This window comes from Ranitomeya imitator, chromosome 1 (genome assembly GCF_032444005.1).
Source record: "Ranitomeya imitator isolate aRanImi1 chromosome 1, aRanImi1.pri, whole genome shotgun sequence".
NCBI lineage: Eukaryota > Metazoa > Chordata > Amphibia > Anura > Dendrobatidae > Ranitomeya > Ranitomeya imitator.
In genome coordinates, this window is record NC_091282.1 from 448740853 (window position 1) to 448765895 (window position 25043).

The following is a 25043-nucleotide window of genomic DNA, read 5'->3' on the forward strand; positions in this document are numbered from 1 at the left end:
CTTGATGTTCCTGTGACTACAGTTGCACAAATTATGTCGAAATTTAAGATCCATGGGACTGTAGCCATCCTCCCTGGACATGGCCGCATGAGGAAAATTGATAACAAATCAAAGAGACGGATAATATGTATTGTAACAAAAGAGCCCAGAAAAACTTCTAAACAGATTAAAGGTGAACTTCAAGCTCAAGGAACATTAGTGTCAGATCGCAACATCCGTCGTTGCGTCGTTGTATGAGCCAAAGTGGACTTCATGGGAGACGACCAAGGAGGACACCATTGGTGAATAAAAATCATAAAAAAACAGACTGGAATTTGCCAAACTACATGTTGACAAGCTGCAAAGCTTCTGGGAGAATGTCCTATGAACAGATGAAACAAAAATGTTACTTTTTGGCAAGGCACATCAGCTCTATGTTCACAGACAGAAAATGAAGCATATCAACACTGTCCCTACTGTGAAACATGGAGGAGGCTCTGTTATCTTTTGGGGCTGCTTTGCTACTTCTGGCACAAGATGTCTAGAATCTGTGCAGGGTACAATTAAATCTCAAGACTACCAAGGGATTCTAAAGAGAAATGTGCTGCCCAGTGTCAGAAAGCTTGGTCTCAGTCGCAGGTCATGGGTCTTGGAACAGAATAATGACCCAAAACACACAGCTAAAACACCCAAGAATGGCAAAGAGGAAAACATTGGACTATTCTGAAGTGGCCTTCTATGAGCCCTGACCTAAATCCTATTGAGCATCTTTGGAAAGAGCTGAAACATGCCATCTAGAAAAGGCAACCTTCAAACATGAGACAACTGGAGCAGTGTGCTTTTGAGGAGTGGGCCAAAATACTTGTCAAGAGGTGCAGAAGTCTCATTGACAGTTACAGGAATCGTTTGATTGCAGTGATTGCCTGAAAGGGTTGTGCAACAAAATACTAAGTTAAGATTCCAGGCCTGTTTCATGAGTTTTATTTGTTTTTAAATTCTGTGGAAGCATGGTTGAAAAGCAATGTCTGACTTTCACTGGTTCATTTTCATAGATTTTTTTATGTATTATTACTTTTGTCAGATTCAAGTTATTTCTGTGACCAGTGTGCTTTTTTTCTGTCATTAAACGAGGGGTGCCAACAATTTTGACCACGTGTGTACTACCTATGATGGAGAACTTTCAGCTTCCAGCAGAGTTTGTGCTCATGATCGGATGGAATGGGGTTAGCTCTGCTGAGGTTAGGCTGGCCTTACTTTGGAAAGCTTTTCCTAAACCCATAGGGCAAGGTTAAATTCTGTCATCAAATCTAAATTTACAGACTCTGTATGGAGCCGTAGTCTGCTGATGTGTATGATCCCTAGTGTCTGGAATACTTGTGAACTGTGAAAAATGAGATGAAAGCTGCTACTGATAAGATTATAACTAGACAGCAGGGGGAGGAGCTCTTTCCTTAGCTCCTCCCTCCATAGAATTGTAGCATCTGACATCTATGATCTGTGATGGGAAGGTCTTTCTTCACTGACTACAGATTTTACCTCAGAATTGAGATTTCTGACTGATCAATAGTGTCAGAGAAAGGAGCTAATATTTCTAATAAGATATTACAAAGTTGCTTATTTTCATGTGTACTGTTGATTTGTGAAATAATAATTAAAATGACTGTTATGCTTTTAGTTTAAAAAAAATAAATAAATACATTAATTTAACTTTAACCCCTTAGTGACAGAGCCAATTTGGTACTTAATGACCGAGCCAATTTTTGCAATTCTGACCACTGTCACTTTATGAGGTTATAACTCTGGAACGCTTCAACGGATCCCGCTGATTCTGAGAATGTTTTTTCGTGACATATTGTACTTCATGTTAGTGGTAACATTTCTTCGATATTACTTGCGATTATTTATGAAAAAAACGGAAATATGGCGAAAATTTTTAAAATTTTGCAATTTTCAAACTTTGTATTTTTATGCCCTTAAATCAGAGAGATATGTCACGAAAAATAGTTAATAAATAACATTTCCCACATGTCTACTTTACATCAGCACAATTTTGGAAACAAATTTTTTTTTTGTTAGGGAGTTATAAGGGTTAAAAGATGACCAGCAATTTCTCATTTTTACAACACCATTTTTTTTTAGGGACCACATTACATTTGAAGTCATTTTGAGGGGTCTATATGATAGAAAATAATGAAGTGTGACACCATTCTAAAAACTACACCCCTCAAGGTTCTCAAAACCACATTCAAGAAGTTTATTAACCCTTTACGTGCTTCACAGGAACTGAAACAATGTGGAAGGAAAAAATGAACATTTAACTTTTTTTTGCAAACATCTTAATTCAGAACCATTTTTTTATTTTCACAAGTGTAAAAACAGAAATGTAACCATAAATTTTGTTATGCAATTTCTCCTGAATACGCCAATACCCCATATGTGGGGGTAAACCACTGTTTGGGTGCACCGCAGAACTTAGAAGTGAAGGAGCGTCGTTTTACTTTTTCAAATGCAGATTTGGCTGGAATTGAGATTGGACGCCATGTCACGTTTAGAGAGCCCCTGATGTGCCTAAACAGTGGAAACTCCCCACAAGTGACACCATTTTGGAAACTAGACCCCTTAAGGAACTTATCTAGATGTGTGGTGAACACTTTGAACCCCCAAGTGCTTCACAGAAGTTTATAACGTAGAGCCGTGAAAATAAAAAATCGCTTTTGTTTACACAAAAATGATCTTTTCGCCCACAAATTTTTATTTTCACAAGGGTAACAGGAGAAATTAGACCACAAAAGTTGTTGTGCAATTTCTCCTGAGTACGCTGATACCCAATATGTGGGGGTAAACCACTGTTAGGGCGCACCGCAGAGCTTGGAAGAGAAGGAGTGCCGTTTTACTTTTTCAATGTAGAATTGGCTGGAATTGAGATTGGACGCCATGTCGCGTTTGGAGAGCCCCTGATGTGCCTAAACAGTGGAAACCCCCCACAAGTGACACCATTTTGGAAACTAGACCCCTTAAGGAACTTATCTAGATGTGTGGCGAGCACTTTGAACCCCCATGTGCTTCACAGAAGTTTATAACGTAGAGCCGTGAAAAAAAAAATTGCATTTTTTCTACAAAAATGATATTTTTGCCCACAAATTTTTATTTTCACAAGGGTAACAGGAGAAATTAGACCACTAAAGTTGTTGTGCAATTTCTCCTGAGTACGTCGATACCCAATATGTGGGGGTAAACCACTGTTTGGGCGCACCGCAGAGCTTGGAAGAGAAAGAGTGCCGTTTTACTTTTTCAATGTAGAATTGGCTGGAATTGAGATCGGACGCCATGTCGCGTTTGGAGAGCCCCTGATGTGCCTAAACAGTAGAAATCCCCCACAAGTGACCCCATTTTGGAAACTAGACCCCCCATGGAACTTATCTAGATGTGTGGTGAGAACCTTGAATGCCTAAGTGCTTCACAGAAGTTTATAATGCAGAGCCGTGAAAATAAAAAATATTTTTTTTTTCCACAAAAAAGATTTTTTAGCCCCCAAGTTTTTATTTTCACAAGGGTAACAAGAGAAATTGGACCCCAAAAGTTGTTGTCCAATTTGTCCTGAGTATGCTGGTACCCCATATGTGGGGGTAAACCACTGTTTGGGCGCACGGCAGAGCTCGGAAGGAAGGAGCGCCGTTTTGGAATGCAGACTTTGATAGCATGGTCTGCGGGTATTATGTTGCGTTTGCAGAGCCCCTGATGTACCTAACCAGTAGAAACCCTCCACAAGTGACCCCATTTTGGAAACTAGACCCCCCAAGGAACTTATCTAGATGTGTGGTGAGAACTTTGAATGCCCAAGTGCTTCACAGAAGTTTAGAATGCAGAGTCGTGAAAATAAAAAATATTTTTTTTTCCACAAAAAAGATATTGTAGCCCCCAAGTTTTTATTTTCACAAGGGTAACAGGAGAAATTGGACTGCAATAGTTGTTGTCCAATTTATCCCGAGTACGCTGATGCGCCATATGTGGGGGTAAACCACTGTTTGGGCGCACGGCAGAGCTCGGAAGGGAAGGAGCGCCTTTTTGGAATGCAGACTTTGATAGAATGGTCTGTGGGCATTATGTTGCGATTGCAGAGCCCCTGATACTGATATACCTAAACTGTAGTAACCCCCCACAAGTGACCCCATTTTGGAAACTAGACCCCCCAAGGAACTTATCTAGATGTGTGGTGAGAACTTTGAATGCCCAAGTGCTTCACAGAAGTTTAGAATGCAGAGTCGTGAAAATAAAAAATATTTTTTTTTTCACAAAAAAGATATTGTAGCCCCCAAGTTTTTATTTTCACAAGGGTAACAAGAGAAATTGGACCCCAGAAGTTGTTGTCCAATTTATCCCGAGTACGCTGATGCCCCATATGTGGGGGTAACCCACTGTTTGGGCGCACGGCAGAGCTCAGAAGGGAGGGAGCACCATTTGACTTTTTGAGCGCAAAATTGGCTGTCGTGTATGGAGACCCCCTGATGTACCTAAACAGTGGAAACCCCCCTATTCTAGCTCCAACCCTAACCCCAACACACCCCTAACCCTAATCCCAACCTGATCCATAATCCTAATCACTAACCCTAACCATAATCACAACCCTTACCCCAAAACTACCCTAATGTCATCCCTAACCACAACCCTAATCAAAACCCTAAATCCAACACACCCCTAATCCTAATCTCAACCCTAACCTCAAACCTAACCCTAATCCCAATACACCCCTAATCACAACCCTAACCTTAACCCTAATCCCAAACCTAACCCTAATCCCAAGCGTAACCCTAATCCCAAGCGTAACCCTAATGCCAACCCTAACCCTAATACCAACCCTAATCCAAACCCTAACCCTAATCCCAACTCTAACCCTAACTTTAGCCCCAACCCTAGCCCTAACTTTAGCCCCAACCCTAACCCTAGCCCTAAGGCTACTTTCACACTTGCGTCGTTTGGCATTCCGTCGCAATCCGTCGTTTTGGACAAGAAACGGATCCTGCAAATGTGCCCGCAGGATGCGTTTTTTGCCCATAGACTTGTATTGCCGACGGATCGTGACGGATGGCCACACGTCGCGTCCGTCGTGCACTGGATCAGTTGTGTTTTGGCGGAGCGTCGGCACAAAAAAACGTTCAATGAAACTTTTTTTGTACGTCGCATCCGCCATTTCTGACTGCGCATGCGTGGCCGTAACTCCGCCCCCTCCTCCCCAGGACATAGATTGGGCAGCGGATGCGTTGAAAAACTACAGCTGCTGCCCACGTTGTGCACAATTTTCACAACGTGCGTCGGTATGTCGGGCCGACGCATTGCGACGGCCCCGTACCGACGTAAGTGTGAAAGAAGCCTAACCCTAAATTTAGCCCCAACCCTAACCCTAAATTTAGCCCCAACCCTAGCCCTAACCCTAGCTCTAACCCTACCCCTAACCCTACCCTAACCCTACCCCTAATCCTAACCCTACCCCTAACCCTACCCCTAACCCTACCCCAAACCCTACCCCTAACCCTACCCCTAATCCTAACCCTACCCCTAACCCTACCCCTAACCCTACCCCTAACCCTAACCCTAACCTAACCCTACCCCTAACCCTACCCCTAATCCTAACCCTACCCCTAACCCTACCCCTAATTTTAGCCCCAACTGCTGTTCTCCTGCCGGCCGGCAGATGGAGACAGATGGAGGGCGCACTGGGCATGCGCCCGCCATTTTCTTCTGCCGGCGGCCAGGAGGAGCAGCAAGAGGATCCAGGGACACAGGTGAGTATTGTAGGGTCCCCGAATCCCCCTATTTCTCTGTCCTCTGATGTGCGATCACATCAGAGGACAGAGAATTACACTTTACTCTTTTTTTTTTTTTTTGCGGTCGCCGGTAAACAGTTAATTACCGGCGATCGCAAAACAGGGGTCGGTAAAACCGACCCCGATCATGCTCTTTGGGGTCTTGGCTACCCCCGGCAGCCGAGACCCAAAAGATTCTCCCGGTGCCGGCCGGCGGGCGCACTGCGCATGCGCCCGCCATTTTGAAGATGGCGGCGCCCACCGGGAGACACGAGGATCATCGGGGGAGCTAGGTGAGTATTGGGGGGCCACCTGGGACCCCTTTTCTCTGTCCTCTGATGTGCGATCACATCGGAGGACAGAGAAATTAAAAAGAGATCGCGTTTTTGGTTTTTTTTGCGATCGCCGGAAAACGGTGAATTACCGGCGATCGCAAATGCGGGGTGGGTTAAAAACCCCCCGAATCATGTTCTCTGGGGTCTCGGCTACCCCCGGCAGCCGAGACCCCGGAGAAAATCGGCCTCTGGGGGGCGCTATGTACTTTTTCCACAGCGCCGTTAATTAACGGCGCTGAGGTTTAAGTACCCTTAGCGGCCGCCGTTAAAAGGCGTATCGGCGATCGCTAAGGGGTTAAGTAAAAGTCTGTGACACTGCCAGTTCGCTTATCCTAGAGGGGTTTTCCCACCAACAAAGTACATTTTAATCAATAGATCTTAGAATAATAATGATTTCCACAATTGGATGTGTTAAATAAAAAGTTCCTGTGCTGAGATAATCTTATAAATGTGTCCCTGCTGAGTAATGGCTGTGTCTGACCGTACAGGAACATGGTCTGATCATACCACAGCTCCTGGGCAGGGGAGGACACAAGAGAGTATACAGACAGGACATCACAGGATCACAGCTGATCCCCGGCCAGGAGATGTGGTATGATCAGACCATGTTCCTGTACGGTCAGACACGGCCATTACACAGTACACATCAATGGTACATTTATAAGATTATATCGGCACAGGAACATTTTACTTATACACATCCCATTGTGGAAATTATTATTATTCCAAGATCTAGTGGATAAAATGTACTTTGTTTGATTAACCCATTTAATGTTGATTTCTTTCTGATCTGTAAAGATGTCACGATGAGTTCCTATAATCCCCTTCCCATGGGGGGACGCTGCAGGCAGTACAGGTGGGGAGTTGGCAGTAACAGGCTATATATTTTTTCCTGTTGTCACTTGTAGCTTCCCCTTCCCACCATGTCTCCATTACATGAAGAGCAGAATGAAAATTTTTACTTCCTCGTTTTGTGTCTGACTTGAAGTGATTTCTGCATCCTGGACATTGTATCTAGAGCTTTGATCTAGGTGTCAATCCATCATTCTGGGCTTTAATATGTTGGGAACATGTTAAACACACTAGCGTGTCTGGATGACCGTTTTGAGTATATGGTTGATGCATGATGGATTGGGCATCGTAGTGAAGTCTGGCAAAATGTTTGGTAATGCAAGTATTCGAGGGCCGCGGTATCCTATGGGCTGACACAATACAATGTGCTAGGCCATGTCATTAGCCAATCTGCTGCCGTTAATAGCCAGTGGGTTAGTCCTATTGTAAATCCAAGGCGCTACTGCGGCAATAAGGAATATACTGAGGATTTTACACAGATCTTTTACAGAGCATGTGACTTTGGTCATTCCTGACAGTATCCTTAGCTCATGCCTCATTCACGGAATAAAGTGTGAAACTGACAACATAATGCTCTCCAGACTGACACTAGGGGGGCCTGTATTATTCCCATATGCCATGCTTGGTTTTCCTTTCTTCTAAATGTTTGCACTTAAAGCGATGTGGTAACGCCTTCTGCCATATGTTTTCAGGAACAGAACATGATGGTGACGGGAGGCCTGGCTTGGTGGAATGACTTCATTGTTCTGGCATGTTATAACTTAAATGATCGTCAAGAGGAGGTAAATGTTTTGTTTCAGGTTTATTTTTTAATAAATCCATTAACGGGGTTGTCTGACAGTATTTAACAATGCTATACCCACCTTCCAGCGTATCTGTGAATCCAGGGCAACCCACTCTGGAAGTCTCCGCCAGATCCAGGAGTGTTGTCTCCATAGTTCGGAAGTCACAGCACCGCTGCAGCCAGTGATTGGCTGCATCGGTCAGGTGACTAGAAGAGCGTGTTATCAGACGTTTCTCTGATGATGTGTCGCTGGCCTTCCGAGCAGATCAGATACCGCTAACTGAGCAGCCGCTGGCCTTCCTTGCTCCGTGCGGGAGCTGGAAGGGGAGCATGTCTCCATTTCTTATTTTTAATCAATCCAATGTCTGTTTTACAAACCCTTCCAATAATACTCAGCATCTGCATTAGTATCTCAAGCGATATAAAGTGTTATTTTACTATTCTAGCAATGTCTACCCTTCAAGATATTTCACCTGGGCTTTCTTTCCTCAGCTACGGGTTTATCTTCGTACGTCCAATCTTGACAATGCTTTTGCATATGTCACCAAAGTGCAGTTGGAGACTTTGCTTCTCAGCGTGTTCAGAGATATGTTGATTATTTTTCGGGCCGACTGTTCTTTCTGCCTTTATAGTATTGAAAGAAAATCTGAAGGGTGAGTTATTTGAAGGCATCAAGATTTTAGTTTTTCTGTTAGCTCACGGAAAACACAATATTTTTTCATTTGGAAATCTTGTAACTAATCCTCTTGTTTTTTGATATTGCTGTTCGTATTTGTTACTTTGCTCCAAGGCTGTTCTTGCCATTTCTCCTTGGAACGTCCACGTCATGTGCCCAGTGCTAGTTGGGTAGCATAGCCATCACCTAGACATCTTGTAAAGTGAATGATTCCTAGTACTGTGCAGTCCAGCCAATAAGAATCAGGACGTGTGTATATACCTATGTGTATGTATATATATATTAAAACCTACATTTTTCGTCTCGTTCTAATTGTTTCTTTTCATTGCTGCAGTCCTCATCCTTTGGTCTGTTTACAAGTCCTCCAAGAAGTGTCCATGTCTCGGTACATTCCCCATCCTTCACTCGTGGTATCCATAACCCTTACATCTGTGAGGACAGAGACTGGCATCTCACTGAAAATGCCCCAACAGGTGGAGTACCTATTGCTTTAATACTGTCCATAACCCGGCTTCATCCCAAGATGAATAGTGCTAGTTTTATGCCTTTTCTTGTAGGCGTGTGACGCAGAAAGCATTATGTTGAATCTAGCAGGCCAGCTAATAATGCTACAACGGGATCGGTCAGGTCCTCAGATCCGTGAAAAAGAAGCCAATTTACAGCAGCGGAAACTTGTAAGTCAGCAATTCTAGCTTTAAGTATTTTTATAGCAAACAGCCCTTACTAAAAGTGTCAAAAGTTTATAGACACGTGTCCACATAGCGAGGTAGAACCAGCGGTGTACATAGCTCTGCACAGCCGTGTAGTTCACATAACTGCAGTAAAGCGACGCTTCCTTTTTATGAACAAGCAATTGGCGCCCTCTACAGCATTAATGAGTTACAGCAACTTCAGTTTTTCTAACCATAGTCACTTGAATTTTTTATGTGAAGTTTATTTCAAGTCCTTTTAATTGTTTTCCTGATCCGGCGTTCAGCTAGGCAATAAAATAATAATTTTTATTTCTGTAGCACCAATATATTCCACAGCACTATATAATTAAGGGGAGTTGTACAGACAATAAAGACATTACAGAGTAACACATAATTCAACACCCACCAATAGGAATGAGGGCCCTGCTCGCAATCTATGAGATGATTTAACACCCTCAAATGGTATCAATTCTGATGTGAAAATCTGATCAAAAATTTGGAAAAATAACCTAATAGAGCTTTCTTTCTTGTCATTTGGATTTGTACCGTATCTGTTTACTTCACCCGTGCAAAATAAAGTGTGTATTCTGGAATTTCCAGAACTATTATCAATCTAGTCCTAAAATGCAGATTTACCCATGTTTACAGTTACTCTGCTTTATTTAAGCTGCCGTTTTGTGCTCCGGTGGTCCTTGCACAGTCTGTGGAAAATGTCTGGAGCACCTGTCGGGCCAACAAGCAAAAACGCCATTTGTTGGAGGCATTGTGGCTTAGCTGCGGCGGAGCAGGCATGAAGGTTTGGCTTCCTTTGTTCCCCAGAGATCATCGCAAACCACATTCCTTCCTTTCCAGACGGATAATGCTGCCTTTTCACATCAACATTTACCCACTTGCAGTCCTGTTTGAAGATGCTCTGGTTCTCGGAGCAATCAATGAAACTGTGGCTTACGACTGTTTGAACAACCGTGGCTCTCCAGCGGAACATTTGGAGGTTCAGTTCCCTTACTGTATTGTAGAGAGGACCTCTCAGATCTACCTCCACCACATCCTAAGACAACTGTTAGTCAGGAATTTAGGAGAGCAAGCTTTGCTCTTAGCCCACTCGTGTGCCTCTTTACCCTATTTCCCACATGTGCTAGAACTCATGCTACATGAAGTATTGGAAGAAGAAGCTACCTCACGGGAACCCATTCCCGACCCACTGCTCCCCACCGTGGCTAAATTCATCACGGAGTTCCCCCTTTTTCTTCAGACAGTGGTGCATTGTGCTCGGAAGACAGAATATGCTCTTTGGAATTACCTATTTGCTGCTGTTGGCAACCCTAAGGACTTGTTCGAGGAGTGCCTAATGGCTCAGGACCTTGACACTGCTGCCTCTTATCTCATCATTCTCCAGGTAGTAATATATGTAACGCACATCACACTTGTTAGCCCTCTCTGACATTGTGTGTGTGTGTGTGTATATATATATATATATATATATATATATATATATATATATATATATATATATATATATATATATATATATAATATGTGTGTGTATATATTAAAAGTGGAAATGAACCTATATCTCTTGTTACAGAACATGGAGGCAGCAGCGGTAAGCAGACAACATGCAACTCTCCTATTTAACACTGCACTAGAGCAGGGAAAGTGGGATCTTTGCAGGCACATGATAAGGTTTCTGAAGGCTATCGGATCTGGTGAATGTGAGACACCTCCAGCTACCCCTACTTCACAGGTTTGTATTAGTGGGAATACCATTTCAAAGTATCAATTCTGCAAAGGTCTTAAATGATTGGTCTTAAGTGATTGGTAGTTGTTAAACAAAAAATCAAGAAAAAATAACTGTAAATTCTGAATCCCCAACTGCAATTTAAAAAGTTTCACATATTTTCCTGATCAACGAAAAGTACAGGCATCCTGGTACCTCCATATTGGAAAGTGCTGCGCATGTAGTTCAGTTACCACACTTCCACTTGTCTGCCTTTTGTGGCTCAGCCCTGTCAATTATGCAGCTTTATAGACACCATGGAACTGTTCACATCAGAACTACTCCTATTCCATTTAGTATGTATGGAATAGTGATTGTTTCATGACTTAAAGGAACACCCTATATTATTTTCTTTACCTGTGTAATACAGCATAGGCAATTAATAAAGATCAATAGACCCTTGTGCATAACCTGTGTATTCTTGTTTAATTTGATGGGCCATTTATGGATTGTCTGCCATCTTGATTCCTTCTATCTGTCCCATTTATATAGTTCCCTTAATGACATGAAAAATCACTATTTGTAGTATGGATGACCTCCCATAGCATCACACCTGCTCTGCAATGTTATTCCTTTTCTAATGATAGAAGTTGATGGATCAATGACATTAAACTTCTGTCCCCTCTCACACTGCAGAGACTCATTGTATCCTGCCTTATGCTTGTGACCGGTTTCTCCCTGACAGCTCATACAAGCAGGAGGCAGTGAAGACGAGCTAACGTTGCATAGGAATGCAGAGGAGATAATACACTTAGCATTTACAGATAATATGGACAGTTAGTATGAGTCGATAGGTCTGGGTATGGGCTTGGCTATATTATTGCACTCTTATAAAAGGCATTAACAATGATTTCAGCCACATGGGAGGACATACAGCGCAACAATTAGATCAGGACTTAGTGAGAAAGGGATGTGTCTGAGCGCTATAAAGTGGGATTTGATAGGTAATATCATCCTTTACTTTACAAAATGTCGGAGATTGACCTGTCTACAAAAGAGAGTATGTATTGGTCTGGTAATCATACTGGAGGTCACGAAACAACTGCCCGTAATAAGAAGGATAGAAATATATGGATGCAACTAAGGTGGAATGAAACAAATTACACATCTAGATTAATACTTGTGAGTTGCCATTGCATGTGCAAAAAAAATGTCTAAAGTCCTGTCCAAAAGCAATTTCTCCAGTGCTCTTTCCACCATCCCTTTCCTCTCAACAAAAAAAATACAGCAAAAAAAATACGTCTCAACTTCTTGGGGATAGAATTACATAATTGCAATCATAATACTTTGAAGTCATATAAAAGCACTATTGTTGACATCTGTCATTATTAACCCCTTAGTGACGGAGCCACATTTTTGAAATCTGACCAGTGTCACTTTGTGGTAATAACTCTGGAATTCCTCAACAAATCCCAGTGATTTTGAGGTTGTTTTTTCGTGACACATTATACTTTATGATAATGGTAAATTTAGGTCAATATGTATTGTCTATTTATAAAAAATATCAAGTGTGAGAAAAATGTAAAAAAAAAAAATGCAATTTTCAAACTTTGAATGATTATCCCTTTAATCCAGATGGTCATACCATAGCAAACCATTAATAAATTACATTTCCCTCATGTCTGCTTTACATCAGCACCATTTGTAAGACATTATTTTATTTTGTTAGCATTTTAGGAGGTTTAAAAATGTAGCAACAATTTTTCATTTTTTCAAGGAAATTTGCAAAATTAATTTTTTTAGGGACTTATCCATGTTTGAAGTGACTTTAGGGGTCTAATATATTGGGAAACACTCAAACGTGATACCATTTTAAAAACAGCACCCCCAGACATATCGAAAACTGCTGTCAGGTAGATTATTAACTCTTCAGGTGATTTTCAGGCATTAATGCAAACTGGCATGAAAGAAATGAAAATGTGTATTTTTACCATCTAAATGTCTAACTTCTGAACAGATTACTACAGCAATCAGGGGCTCTCCAAACGCGACATGGCGTCCGATCTCAATTCCAGCCAATTCTGCGTTGAAAAAGTAAAACAGTGCTCCTTCCCTTCCGAGCTCTCCCGTATGCCCAAACAGGGGTTTACCCCAACATATGGGGTATCAGCGTACTCAGAACAAATTGGACAACAACTTTTGGGGTCCAATTTCTCCTGTTACCCTTGGGGAAAATATAAAACTGGGGGCTAAAAAATAATTTTTGTGGAAAAAAAAAAAGATTTTTTATTTTCACGGCTCTGCGTTATAAACTGTAGTGAAACACTTGGGGCTTCAAAGTTCTCACAACACATCTAGATAAGTTCCTTGGGGGGTCTTGTTTCCAATATGGGGTCACTTGTGGGGTGTTTCTACTGTTTAGTTACATGAGGGGCTCTACAAATGCAACGTGATGCCTGCAGACCAATCCATCTAAGTCTGCATTCCAAATGGCGCTCCTTCCCTTCCGAGCTCTGCCATGCACCACCATATTGGGTATCAGCGTACTCAGGACAAATTGGACAACAACTTTTAGGGTTTAATTTCAACTGTTACCCTTGGAAAAATACAAAACTGAGAGCTAAATAATAATTTTTGTGGGGAAAAATTTTTTTTTTTTATTTTCACGGCTCTGTGTTATAAACTGTAGTGAAACACTTGGGGGTTCAAAGCTCTCATAACACATCTAGATGAGTTTCTTAGGGGGTCTACTTTCCAAAATGGTGTCACTTGTGGGGGGTTTCAATGTTTAGGCACATCAGTGGCTCTCCAAACGCAACATGGCGTCCCATCTCAATTCCAGTCAATTTTGCATTGAAAAGTCAAATGGCGCTCCTTCCCTTCTGAGCTCTGCCATGCACCCAAACAGTGGTTTACCCCCACATATGGGGTATCAGCGTACTCCGGACAAATTGTACAACAACTTTTGGTGTCCAATTTCTTCTCTTACCCTTGGGAAAATAAAAACTTGTGGGCGAAAAGATCATTTTTGTGAAAAAAAATATGATTTTTTATTTTTACGGCTCTGCATTATAAACTTCTGTGAATCACTTAATGGGTCAAAGTGCTCACCACACATCTAGATAAGTTCCTTAGGGGGTCTACTCTCCAAAATTGTGTCACTTGTGAGGGGGGGTTCAATGTTTAGGCACATCAGGGGCTCTCCAAACACAACATCGCGTCCCATCTCAATTCCAGTCAATTTTGCATTGAAAAGTCAAATGGCGCTCCTTCCCTTCCGAGCTCTGCCATGCGCCCAAACAGTGGTTTACCCCCACATATGGGGTATCTGCGTACTCAGGACAAATTGTACAACAACTTTTGGGGTCCATTTTCTCCTGTTACCCTTGGTAAAATAAAACAAATTAGAGCTGAAGTAAATTTTTTGTGAAAAAAAGTTAAATGTTCATTTTTATTTAAACATTCCAAAAATTCCTGTAAAACACCTGAAGGGTTAATAAACTTCTTGAATGTGGTTTTGAGCACCTTGAGGGGGGTGCAGTTTTTAGAATGGTGTCACACTTGGGTATTTTCTATCATATAGACCCCTAAAAATGACTCCAAATGAGATGTGGTCCGTAAAAAAGTGGTGTAAAAATGAGAAATTGCTGGTCAACTTTCAACCCTTATAACTCCCTAACAAAACAAAATTTTGGTTCCAAAATTGTGCTGATGTAAAGTAGACATGTGGGAAATGTTACTTATTAAGTATTTACTTATTACCGTATATACTCGAGTATAAGCCGACCCGAGTATAAGCCGACCTCCCTAATTTTGCCACAAAAAACTGGGAAAACTTATTGACTTGAGTATAAGCTTAGGGTAGGAAATGCAGCAGCTACTGGTAAATTTCAAAAATAAAAATAGATGCTCCATACCGTTCATTATTGCCCCATAGATGCTCCACATAAAGCTGTGACATATGGAATGCTCTATACTGTTCATTATGGCCCCATAGATGCTCCATAGAAAGCTGTGCCATATATATATATTGCTATGCACCGTTGATTATGGCCCCATAGGTGCTCCTTATAAAGCTGTGCCCCATATATATATATATGCTCTGCACCTTTGATTATGGCCCCATAGATGCTCCTTATAAAGCTGTGCCCTATATATATATTGCTCTGCACTGTTCATTATGGCCCCATAGATTCTCCTTATAAAGCTGTGCCATATATATATATATGCTCTGCACCTTTGATTATGGCCCCATAGATGCTCCTTATAAAGCTGTGCCCCATATATATATATATGCTCTGCACCTTTGATTATGGCCCCATAGATGCTCCTTATAAAGCTGTGCCATATATATATTGCTCTGCACTGTTCATTATGGCCCCATAGATTCTCCTTATAAAGCTGTGCCATATATATATATGCTCTGCACCTTTGATTATGGCCCCATAGATGCTCCTTATAAAGCTGTGCCCCATATACGGTATATTGCTCTGCACCGTTCATTATGGCCCCATAGATGCTCCACATAAAGTTGTGCCATATATATATTGCTCTGCACCGTTGATTATGGCCCCATAGATGCTCCTTATATAATGCTGCTGCTGCTGCAATAAAAAAAAAATCACATAATCACCTCTCTTGCTCAGGACGCCGGCGTTTTCAATATTTACCTGCTCCTCGTGCGGCTCCGTCTCCAGCACTGACGCTCAGCAGAGGGCGCGCACTGACTACGTCACAGCGCCCTCTAACCTGAGCGTCATTGCTAGAGGACGCTGCAGACGGAGCCGCACCGGAGCGAGGAGCAGGTAAATATCGCGCAGCGCTGCGCTCCCCGTATACTTACCTGCTGCGGCCCGGTCCCTGCAGTCCCTGGCTTCCCCGGCGCTGCAGCTTCTTCCTGTACTGAGCGGTCACCGTTACCGATCATTTACAGCAATGAATATGCGGCTCCACCCCTAGGGGAGGTGGAGCCACATATTCATTTCTGTAATGAGCGGTGCCATGTGACCGCTCAGTACAGGAAGAATCTGCAGCGCCGGGGAAGCCAGGGACGGCAGGGACCGCACCGCAGCAGGTAAGTATAACTACACAGCCCCCGCTCCCCCTCCCCTGCCGACCCCCGGGTATATGACTCGAGTATAAGCCGAGAGGGGGACTTTCAGTCCAAAAAAAAATGGGCTGAAAATCTCGGCTTATACTCGAGTATATACGGTAAGTATTTTGTGTGATATAACTCTGTGATTTAATTGCATAAAAATTCAAAGTTGGAAAATTGTGAAAGTTTCATAATTTTCGCCAAATTTCCATTTTTTTCACAAATAAATGCAGGTAATATCAAAGAAATGTTACCACTATCATGAAGTACAATATGTCACGAGAAAACAATGTCCGAATCACTGGGATCCGTTGAAGCGTTCCAGAGTTATAACCTCAAAGGGACAGTGGTCAGAATTGTAAAAATTGGCCCGGTCATTAACGTGCAAACCACCTTTGGGGGTAAAGGGGTTAAAAGACGCATTGGCTGTCATTAAGGGGTTAAACCAAGCTAAACTTGTGACCTTTCAAAATATTCGTAGAAAATTGATGGCTCTCAATTCTTGTCATTACAACATTTTTCAGGCCATGGATAATTGTAAAAATGAAGCTACAATTAAAGTGCTTAACGAGGGATGTTAGAAATCGTTATATATATGGAGTATAAAAGCTAGCTTCATACAGATATGCCGTCTGTGTTGCCTATAATATGGGTATTTTTACCTGGTATTTCTGAGGATGAATGGATTGCCGGTATCAATAAGATCATTTCAATAAACTGTCCGCTTCTAAGATGTGGATAAAATGGGGCACGGTTCCATTGATTTATACTTAAGAAATTAAGAACTTTTAAGTGTTTCCAAAATGTTGGTTCCCCTGAGAAGTGATAGAAGGACCATTTTTAATGAAGTCATGTGTTTTTCTACAGGAGCCTAGCTCTGCCGGTGGTTTTGAATTCTTTAGAAACCGCAGCATAAGTTTGTCCCAATGTGCCGAGAATCTTCCTGTTGGAAAGTTTAACCTTCAGAAAACTCTGAGCATGCCTTCTGGTCCTGCTGGCAAGCGGTGAGAATAACCAGTGAATTCTCGACATCACTGCGGATCCATAATGTGACTTTCATTATACAGTTATATTGTAAATGTCAGATTTTCTACATTTTTTTTTGACTGTTGTGGACAATATTCACAAAGTATCACTCGTTGTTTATGTATGCTTGCTTAGCCATGCTTCTTCCAGTAATGCCACTCATTTGTGAATTGTACGGACTTCTTAGATTCTTAGCAGATGACACTGGCAGCCTGAGGCCATGGCAAACTACAGAGACTTGAAATGCAGTGTATTGCATATGTCTTTTCAAAATGGGCTAAGCAATTAATCTGAAGTCTCCCTTTATCATTTTCATGAATTCTTAGAACATTATGAATAAGCTTTGCATATAATAACTATATATATATATATATATATATATATATATATATATATATATATATATATAGTTATATGAAAAAGTTTGGGCACCCCTATTAATCTTAAGCTTGATGTTTTATAAAAATTGATTTTTTTGCAACGATTTCAGTTTCATATATCTAATAACTGTTGGACACAGTAATGTTTCTGCCTTGATATGAGGTTTATTGTACTAGCAGAAAATGTGCAATCTGCATTCAAACAAAACTTGACAGGTGCATAAGTATGGGCACCCCACCAGAAAAGTGACATTAATATTTAGTAGATTATCCTATTGCAAAAAATAACAGCCTCTAGTCGATTCCTGTAGCTTTTAATGAGTTCCTGGATGAAGGTATTTTTGACCACTCCTCTTTACAAAACAATTCCAGTTCAGTTAAGTTTGATGGTCGCCGAGCATGGACATCCCTCTTCAAATGATCACACAGATGTTCAATGATATTCAGGTCTGGGGACTGGGATGGCCATTCCAGAACAGTGTAATTGTTCCTCTGCATGAATGCCTGAGTAGATTTGGAGCGGTGTTTTGGATCATTGTCTTGCTGAAAGATCCATCCCCGGCGTAACTTCAACTTTGTCACTGATTCATGAACATTATTGTCAAGAATCTGCTGATACTGAGAGGAATCCATGCGTCCCTCAATTTTAACAAGATTCCCGGTGCCGGCATTGGCCACACAGCCCCAAAGCATGATGGAACCTCAACCAAATTTTACTGTGGGTAGCAAGTGTTTTTCTTGGAATGCTGTGTTTTTTGGCCGCCATGCATAACGCCTTTTTGTATGACCAAACAACTCAATCTTGGTTTCATCAGTCCACAGGACCTTCTTCCAAAAAGAAATTGGCTTCTCCAAATGTGCTTTTGCATACCTCAGCCGACTCTGTTTGTGGCGTGCTTGCAGAAACGGCTTCTTTCGCATCACTCTCCCATACAGCTTCTCCTTGTGCAAAGTGCATTGTATAGTTGACCGATGCACAGTGACACCGTCTGCAGCAAGTTGATACTGCAGTTCTCTGGAGGTGGTCTGATGATTGTCCTTGACTGATCTCACCATTCTTCTTCTCTGCCTTTCTGATGTTTTTCTTGGCCTGCCACTTCTGGCCTTAACAAGAACTGTACCTGTGTTCTTCCATTTCCTTACTATGTTCCTCACAGTAGAAATTGACAGATTAAATCTCTGAGACAGCTTTTTGTATCCTTCCCCTGAACAACTATGTTGAATAATCTTTGTTTTCAGATCATTAGACCGTTGTTTTGAGGAGCCCATGATGCCACCCTTCAGAGGAGATTCAAACAGTAGAACAACTTGCAAGTGGCCACTTTAAGTAGCTTTTCTCATGATTGCATACACCTGGCTATGAAGTTCAAAGCTCAATGAGGTTAGAAACCCAAAAAAAGTGCTTTAGTAAGTCAGTAATAAGTAGTTAGGAGTATTTAAAACCAGAAAATAAGGGTGCCCATACTTATGCACCTGTCAAATTTTGTTTGAATGCAGATTGCACACTTTGTTAGTACAATAAACCTCATTTCAAGGCAGAAACATTACTGTGTCCAACAGTTATTAGATATATGAAACTGAAATAGCTGTTGCAAAAAAAAAAAAAAATTTTTTATAAAACATTAAGCTTAAGATTAATAGGGATGCCCAAACTTTTTCATATAACTGTATATATTTATATATGTATAGTTATATATAAGGCATCGTGATTACTCGCTAATCCCGCCCCCTGCACAGTAGCTCCGCCCCCACATCACCACACACAATCCCGCCCCCAACACATTACCACACACAATCCCGCCCCCACCACATTGCCACACACAATCCGCACCACATCACCACACACAATCCAGCCCGCCCACCACATCACCACACATAATCCCACCTCCCACCACACTACCACACATAATCTCACCCCCCCACCACATTACCACACATAATCCCACCACATCACCACATAATCCCAGCCCCCCACCACACATAATCCCGCCCCCCACCACATCACCACACAATCCCGCCCCCACCACACTACCACACATAATCCCGCCCCTACCACACATAATCTCGCCCCCCCACCACATTACCACACATAATCCCACCACCACATCACCACACATAACCCCGCCCCCCACCATATCACCACACATAATCCCGCCCCCTCACCACATCACCACACATAATCCCGCCCCCCACCACATCACCACACAATCCCACCCCCACCACACTACCACACATAATCCCGCCCCCCACCACATCACCACACATAATCCCGCCCCCCACCACATCACCACACAATCCCGCCCCCACCACACTACCACACATAATCCCGCCCCCCACCACACTACCACACATAATCTCGCCCCCCCCACCACATTACCACACATAATCCCACCACCACATCACCACACATAACCCCGCCCCCCACCATATCACCACACATAATCTCGCCCCCTCACCACATCACCACACATAATCCCGCCCCCCACCACATCACCACACAATCCCACCCCCACCACACTACCACACATAATCCCGCCCCCCACCACATCACCACACATAATCCCGCCCCCCACCACATCACCACACAATCCCGCCCCCACCACACTACCACACATAATCCCGCCCCCCACCACACTACCACACATAATCTCGCCCCCCACCACATTACCACACATAATCCCACCACCACATCACCACACATAACCCCGCCCCCCACCATATCACCACACATAATCCCGCCCCCTCACCACATCACCACACACAATCCCACCCCCTCACCACATCACCACACATAATCCCGCCCCCCCACCACATCACCACACACAATCCCGCCCCCCCACCACATCACCACACATAATCCCGCCCCCCCACCACATTACCACACACAATCCCCCCCACATTACCACACGAGGCTCCGTCCCCACACATTACCACACGAGGCTCCCTCCCCACACATTACCACACGAGGCTCCGTCCCCACACATTACCACACGAGGCTCCGTCCACACACACTACCACACGAGGCTCTCTCCCCGCACATTACCACACGAGGCTCCCTCCCCACACATTACCACACGAGGCTCTGTCCACACACATTACCACACGAAGCTCCGTCCTCACAAATTACCTCACGAGGCTCCGTCCCCACACATTACCACACGAGGCTCCGTCCCCACACATTACCACACGAGGCTCCGTCCCCACACATTACCACACGAGGCTCCGTCCCCACACATTACCACACGAGGCTCCGTCCCCACACATTACCACACGAGGCTCCGTCCCCACACATTACCACACGAGGCTCTGTCCCCACACATTACCACATGAGGCTCCGTCCCCACACATTACCACACGAGGCTCCGTCTACACACATTACCACACGAGGCTCCGTCCCCACACTGTTATTAACTTCATTTTAAGTTAATTTACAACCTGCGTAAGCGCTATTGAATGTTGTCATTATTTACTTTACTCTAATCACCAGCAACGTTAATTAGATAGCAATGAGCGTGCCGAGCGTTAGCTGGCTGGAAAAATCTATATATCTATATAAGGCTTTGTTCAGATGAGCGCATTATACACTTTTTCAGATGTTTAAATATTTGGTTTTTTTTGCACACAGAGCGTGTGTCAGTATAAAACAAAAACATAGCATGTACTATTCTCTTCAGTAGGTCAGATGAGGCTCACCTATCCAAGTGTCTGCGTATGCAAAAAAATGTAATCCCACACGGATCATCCATATAGCATCTAATTATTAGAGATACATTGCAATTATTAACGTAGGAAACTGTATTTATTGTAAATTTTATAACTGTTGATGTATAATAACGAATGCCATGAAATGAAAATCAGACGATTTTCCAAGCGTTTGCCTTAACCGGGCTTAATACCGATGCCATATATACCAGTTTTGTTGCTCCAGGCATTTGATGGTGGATTATTTGTTGAGTAACTTCTGTGCCGTGTTTAGGTGGAGTAAAGACAGTGACTGCGCGGAGAACATGTACATAGACATGATGTTGTGGAGGCATGCTCGCAGACTGCTGGAAGAAATCCGACTAAAGGACCTTGGCTGTTTCTCTGCGCAGCTGGGATTTGAGCTGATAGGCTGGCTATGCAAAGAGCGCACACGGGCTGCACGGGTGGAAGATTTTGTTACTGCCTTGAAGACGCTTCATAAAGATTTCCTTTGGCCTTTTCCAGTTATACCTGTCTCCTCCATCAGCTCTCCATTTAAGAATGGCAAATTTCGGACAGGTTTGTTAACAATATCCAATTATCTTCCTCTATAGTTTTTTTATAGAGTTGTTTGCTGTTTTAATGGTTAATTGGTCATTCAAGGGCCTTCAGCGTACAATTGTAATCTTCAGATGGCAGTAGTCATTTAAAGCCAAAAAAGATGTTAGTGCTGTTTGTGTGTTGTTCTATACATGTGCATGTGTAATATTCTCTGGGCTGTTTTGCAGAATATCTTGTGTGTGTGTGTACCATTTCTTTCGGACCTTTTTTTAGCAAAAAAAACCTCTTTGTAAGGCATTTGTGCGTCTTATAGTCTAAAGGCCGCTTTTTATGGAGGAGAATGCAGACCTCCTTCCAGATCTGCATATAGCAAAGCCATTGTGTCTATATGTTCATGTTGCAGAGCAGTGTGTGTCTACATATACACATGTAGCACATCGTTGTGTGTGTATATGTGCGCATGTAGCACATCGTTGTGTGCGCATGTAGGTATATAACTATGGAACAAGAAGAGTGCAATAGGGTACTATCCAATATAACTTGGTAATCGAATGGCAGTTCCACTCACCTAATAGGGTTGTATCAGACAACTCTGATAAGGTAATAAGGTTCAACTGCTGCAGCCCCTCTGGTTGGTAAATCCAGCGTAGTAATGTAGGAAAGGAGAGAGCAGGTGGTCTGCGATGATGTTCAATCAATGAGGAGTCGGAATCAAGCGACGAAATTGACAGCGCGGTTTAATCGCAACATGTTTCAAAATATTACACCTTCTTCAGGAAAACACAAAGATCTAAAGATATATGTGTGAATGTAGCATGTATGTGTCTATATGTGCATATGTAGCAGAGCTGTGTATGTATAATACACACTGCAGAGAAACAAGAACAATAGATGTATTACTTTTCTATTCTACATTAAAATCTATATATATAATTGCCTAAGGGTTTTTCCGTCTGTCTGTCTGTCTGTCTGTCCTGGAAATCCCGGGTCTCTGATTGGTCGAGGCCTGGCGGCCTCGACCAATCAGCAACGGGCACAGCGACGATGATGTCATAATGGTTACAATGGCGACGATGATGTCATAAAGGTTGCCTCGACCAATCAGCGACGGACAAAGTCTGCCGCGAATTCTGGAATCATCATTGTCCATATACTACGGGGACATGCATATTCTAGAATACCCGATGCGTTAGAATCGGGCCACAATCTAGTTAGTGATAATGACCTATCCACTTTACACCACCAGGGAAGTTTTATTTAACAGGAAAAATTTGTTTTTCCTCATTTCTGCTGTCTAAACCTGGGGTGCGTCTTTTATAGTCCAAAAAATACGGTATATATAAATAATTTTTGTGTATATTGTGCACTAGATGGTGGCCCGATTCTAACGCATCGGGTATTCTAGAATATGCATGTCCACGTAGTATATTGCCCAGCGATGTAGTATATTGCCCAGCCACGTAGTATATTGCCCAGTTACGCAGTATATTGCCCAGCCACGTAGTATATTGCCCAGCCATGTAGTATATTGCCCAGTTACGTAGTATATTGCCCAGTCACATAGTATATTGCCCAGCCATGTAGTATATTGGCCAGCCACGTAGTATATTGGCCAGGCACGTAGTAAACCGCACAGAGCCACATAGTATATTGCACAGCGACGTAGTATACAGCACAGAGCCACGTAGTATATTGCCCAGCCACGTAGAAAACAGCACAGAGCCACGTAGTATACAGCACAGAGCCACATAGTATATTGCAGAGCGAGGTGGTATACAGCACAGAGCCACGTAGTATATTGCAGAGCGAGGTAGTATATTGTCCAGCCACGTAGTATATTGCACAGCGACGTAGTATATTGCCCAGCCTTGTAGTATACAGCACAGAGCCACGTAGTATATTGCCCAGTGACGTAGTATATTACCGAGCCATGTATGTCACAGGTTAAAAAATAAAAAATAAACATACTCACCTAACGATCCGAGGGCCCCTTGTAGTTGAACATACTCACCATTCTGGTTGCTGCTCCTCAGCGTCCCGTCTCTCCGCTTCCTGGGATCCAACGGCGCTGTGCAGATGGGCGCGCGGCTGCCGCCATCTTGCGTTCCCAGGATGTTTTGCGAAATTACCCATATGACTTAGCAGTCTCGCGAGACCGCTAGGTCTTCTGGGTAATTTCGCAAAGCATCGCTGGGAAAGGAAGATGGTGGCAGGCGCGAGAGGCTCAGCGGACAACGGAGGGTGAGTATAGCAGGTTTTTTGTTTTTTTTTACTATTTTTAACATTACTTTCTGTTACTATTGATGCCGCATAGGCAGCATCAATAGTAAAAGGTTGGGGACACACAGGGTTAATAGCGGCGGTAACGGAATGCGTTACCCGTGGCATAGCGCGGTCCGTTACCGCCGGCATTAACCCTGTGTTAACGGTGACCGGAGAGGAGTAAGCAGCGGAGCGCTGGGGACACTGACTGCGGGGAGCGGATCGCCGAGGACACTGACTGCGGGGAGCGGAGCACCGGGACACTGACTGCGGGGAGCGGAGCGCCGGGGACACTGACTGCGGGGAGCGGAGTGCCGGGACACTGACTGCGGGGAGCGGAGCGCCGAGGACACTGACTGCGGGGAGCGGGCGCCGGCCACTGACTGTGGGGAGTATGGAGCGGCCATTTTCCTCCGGACTGTGCCCGTCGCTGATTGGTCGTGGCTGTTTTGCGGCGACCAATCAGCGACTTGGATTTCCATGATAGACAGAGGCCACGACCAATGAATATCCGTGACAGAAGGACAGACAGACAGACGGAAGTACCCCTTAGACCAGGGCTGTCAAACTGCATTCCTCAAGGGCTGCAACCAGGTCATGTTTTCAGGATTTCCTTGCATTGCACAGGTGATAATTTAATCACCTACACACATAATGATTGCAGCACCTTGTGCAATGCTAAGGAAATCTTGAAAACACACATGGTTTGCAGCCCTCAAGGAATGCAGTTTGACACCCCTGCCTTAGACAATTATGTATATAGATATTTTTCTTATTTCTCATTAGAGCCATTTAAATCTGGGATTTAACTGTGTTAGAACTTTTGTCTTATTGCTATTATTTACAGCAATTGGGGAGCACGTCGTGAAGTCCCAATCAACTGATAACTTTCTGGATGCTGACAGTGGTGTCCCAAGTGTTCCTCGCAGTCACACCTGGATGGGAAGCATTGGCACTGCTCATCGAGAAATGGATTCTGCCTCATCTCACAGCCCTCACACACAAGATGCACTCCTTTCTCCTTTATTAAATAAAGGTATGTACCGATGACCTGTAGTAAAGGTATTTAGCACTTTTTAAGATACTCCTTTTTTGTGCAGCGTATCTACATCTACTTGGTGACAATTTGTTTATAAACAATTAGTTAAAGTTAGCACTTCATTAAGTTTTATTGGGAAAAATATGGAAAATATTGGAAA

The 25043-nt window shown here is 43.1% G+C and overlaps 1 protein-coding gene across 2 annotated transcripts in view; it reads left to right on the forward strand.

Annotated features, from left to right (window-relative positions):
• RIC1 (RIC1 homolog, RAB6A GEF complex partner 1) overlaps positions 1-25043 on the forward strand; it is a 225152-nt gene that overhangs the window by 195392 nt on the left and 4717 nt on the right. For both annotated transcript variants that reach the window (XM_069764353.1, XM_069764361.1), the window contains exons 15-23: positions 7660-7749; positions 8244-8404; positions 8762-8900; positions 8985-9101; positions 9787-10515; positions 10705-10863; positions 16799-16935; positions 21314-21600; positions 24692-24880. In XM_069764353.1, coding sequence (XP_069620454.1) covers positions 7660-7749; positions 8244-8404; positions 8762-8900; positions 8985-9101; positions 9787-10515; positions 10705-10863; positions 16799-16935; positions 21314-21600; positions 24692-24880 — 2008 coding nt within the window. The remainder of the gene's footprint in view (positions 1-7659; positions 7750-8243; positions 8405-8761; positions 8901-8984; positions 9102-9786; positions 10516-10704; positions 10864-16798; positions 16936-21313; positions 21601-24691; positions 24881-25043) is intronic.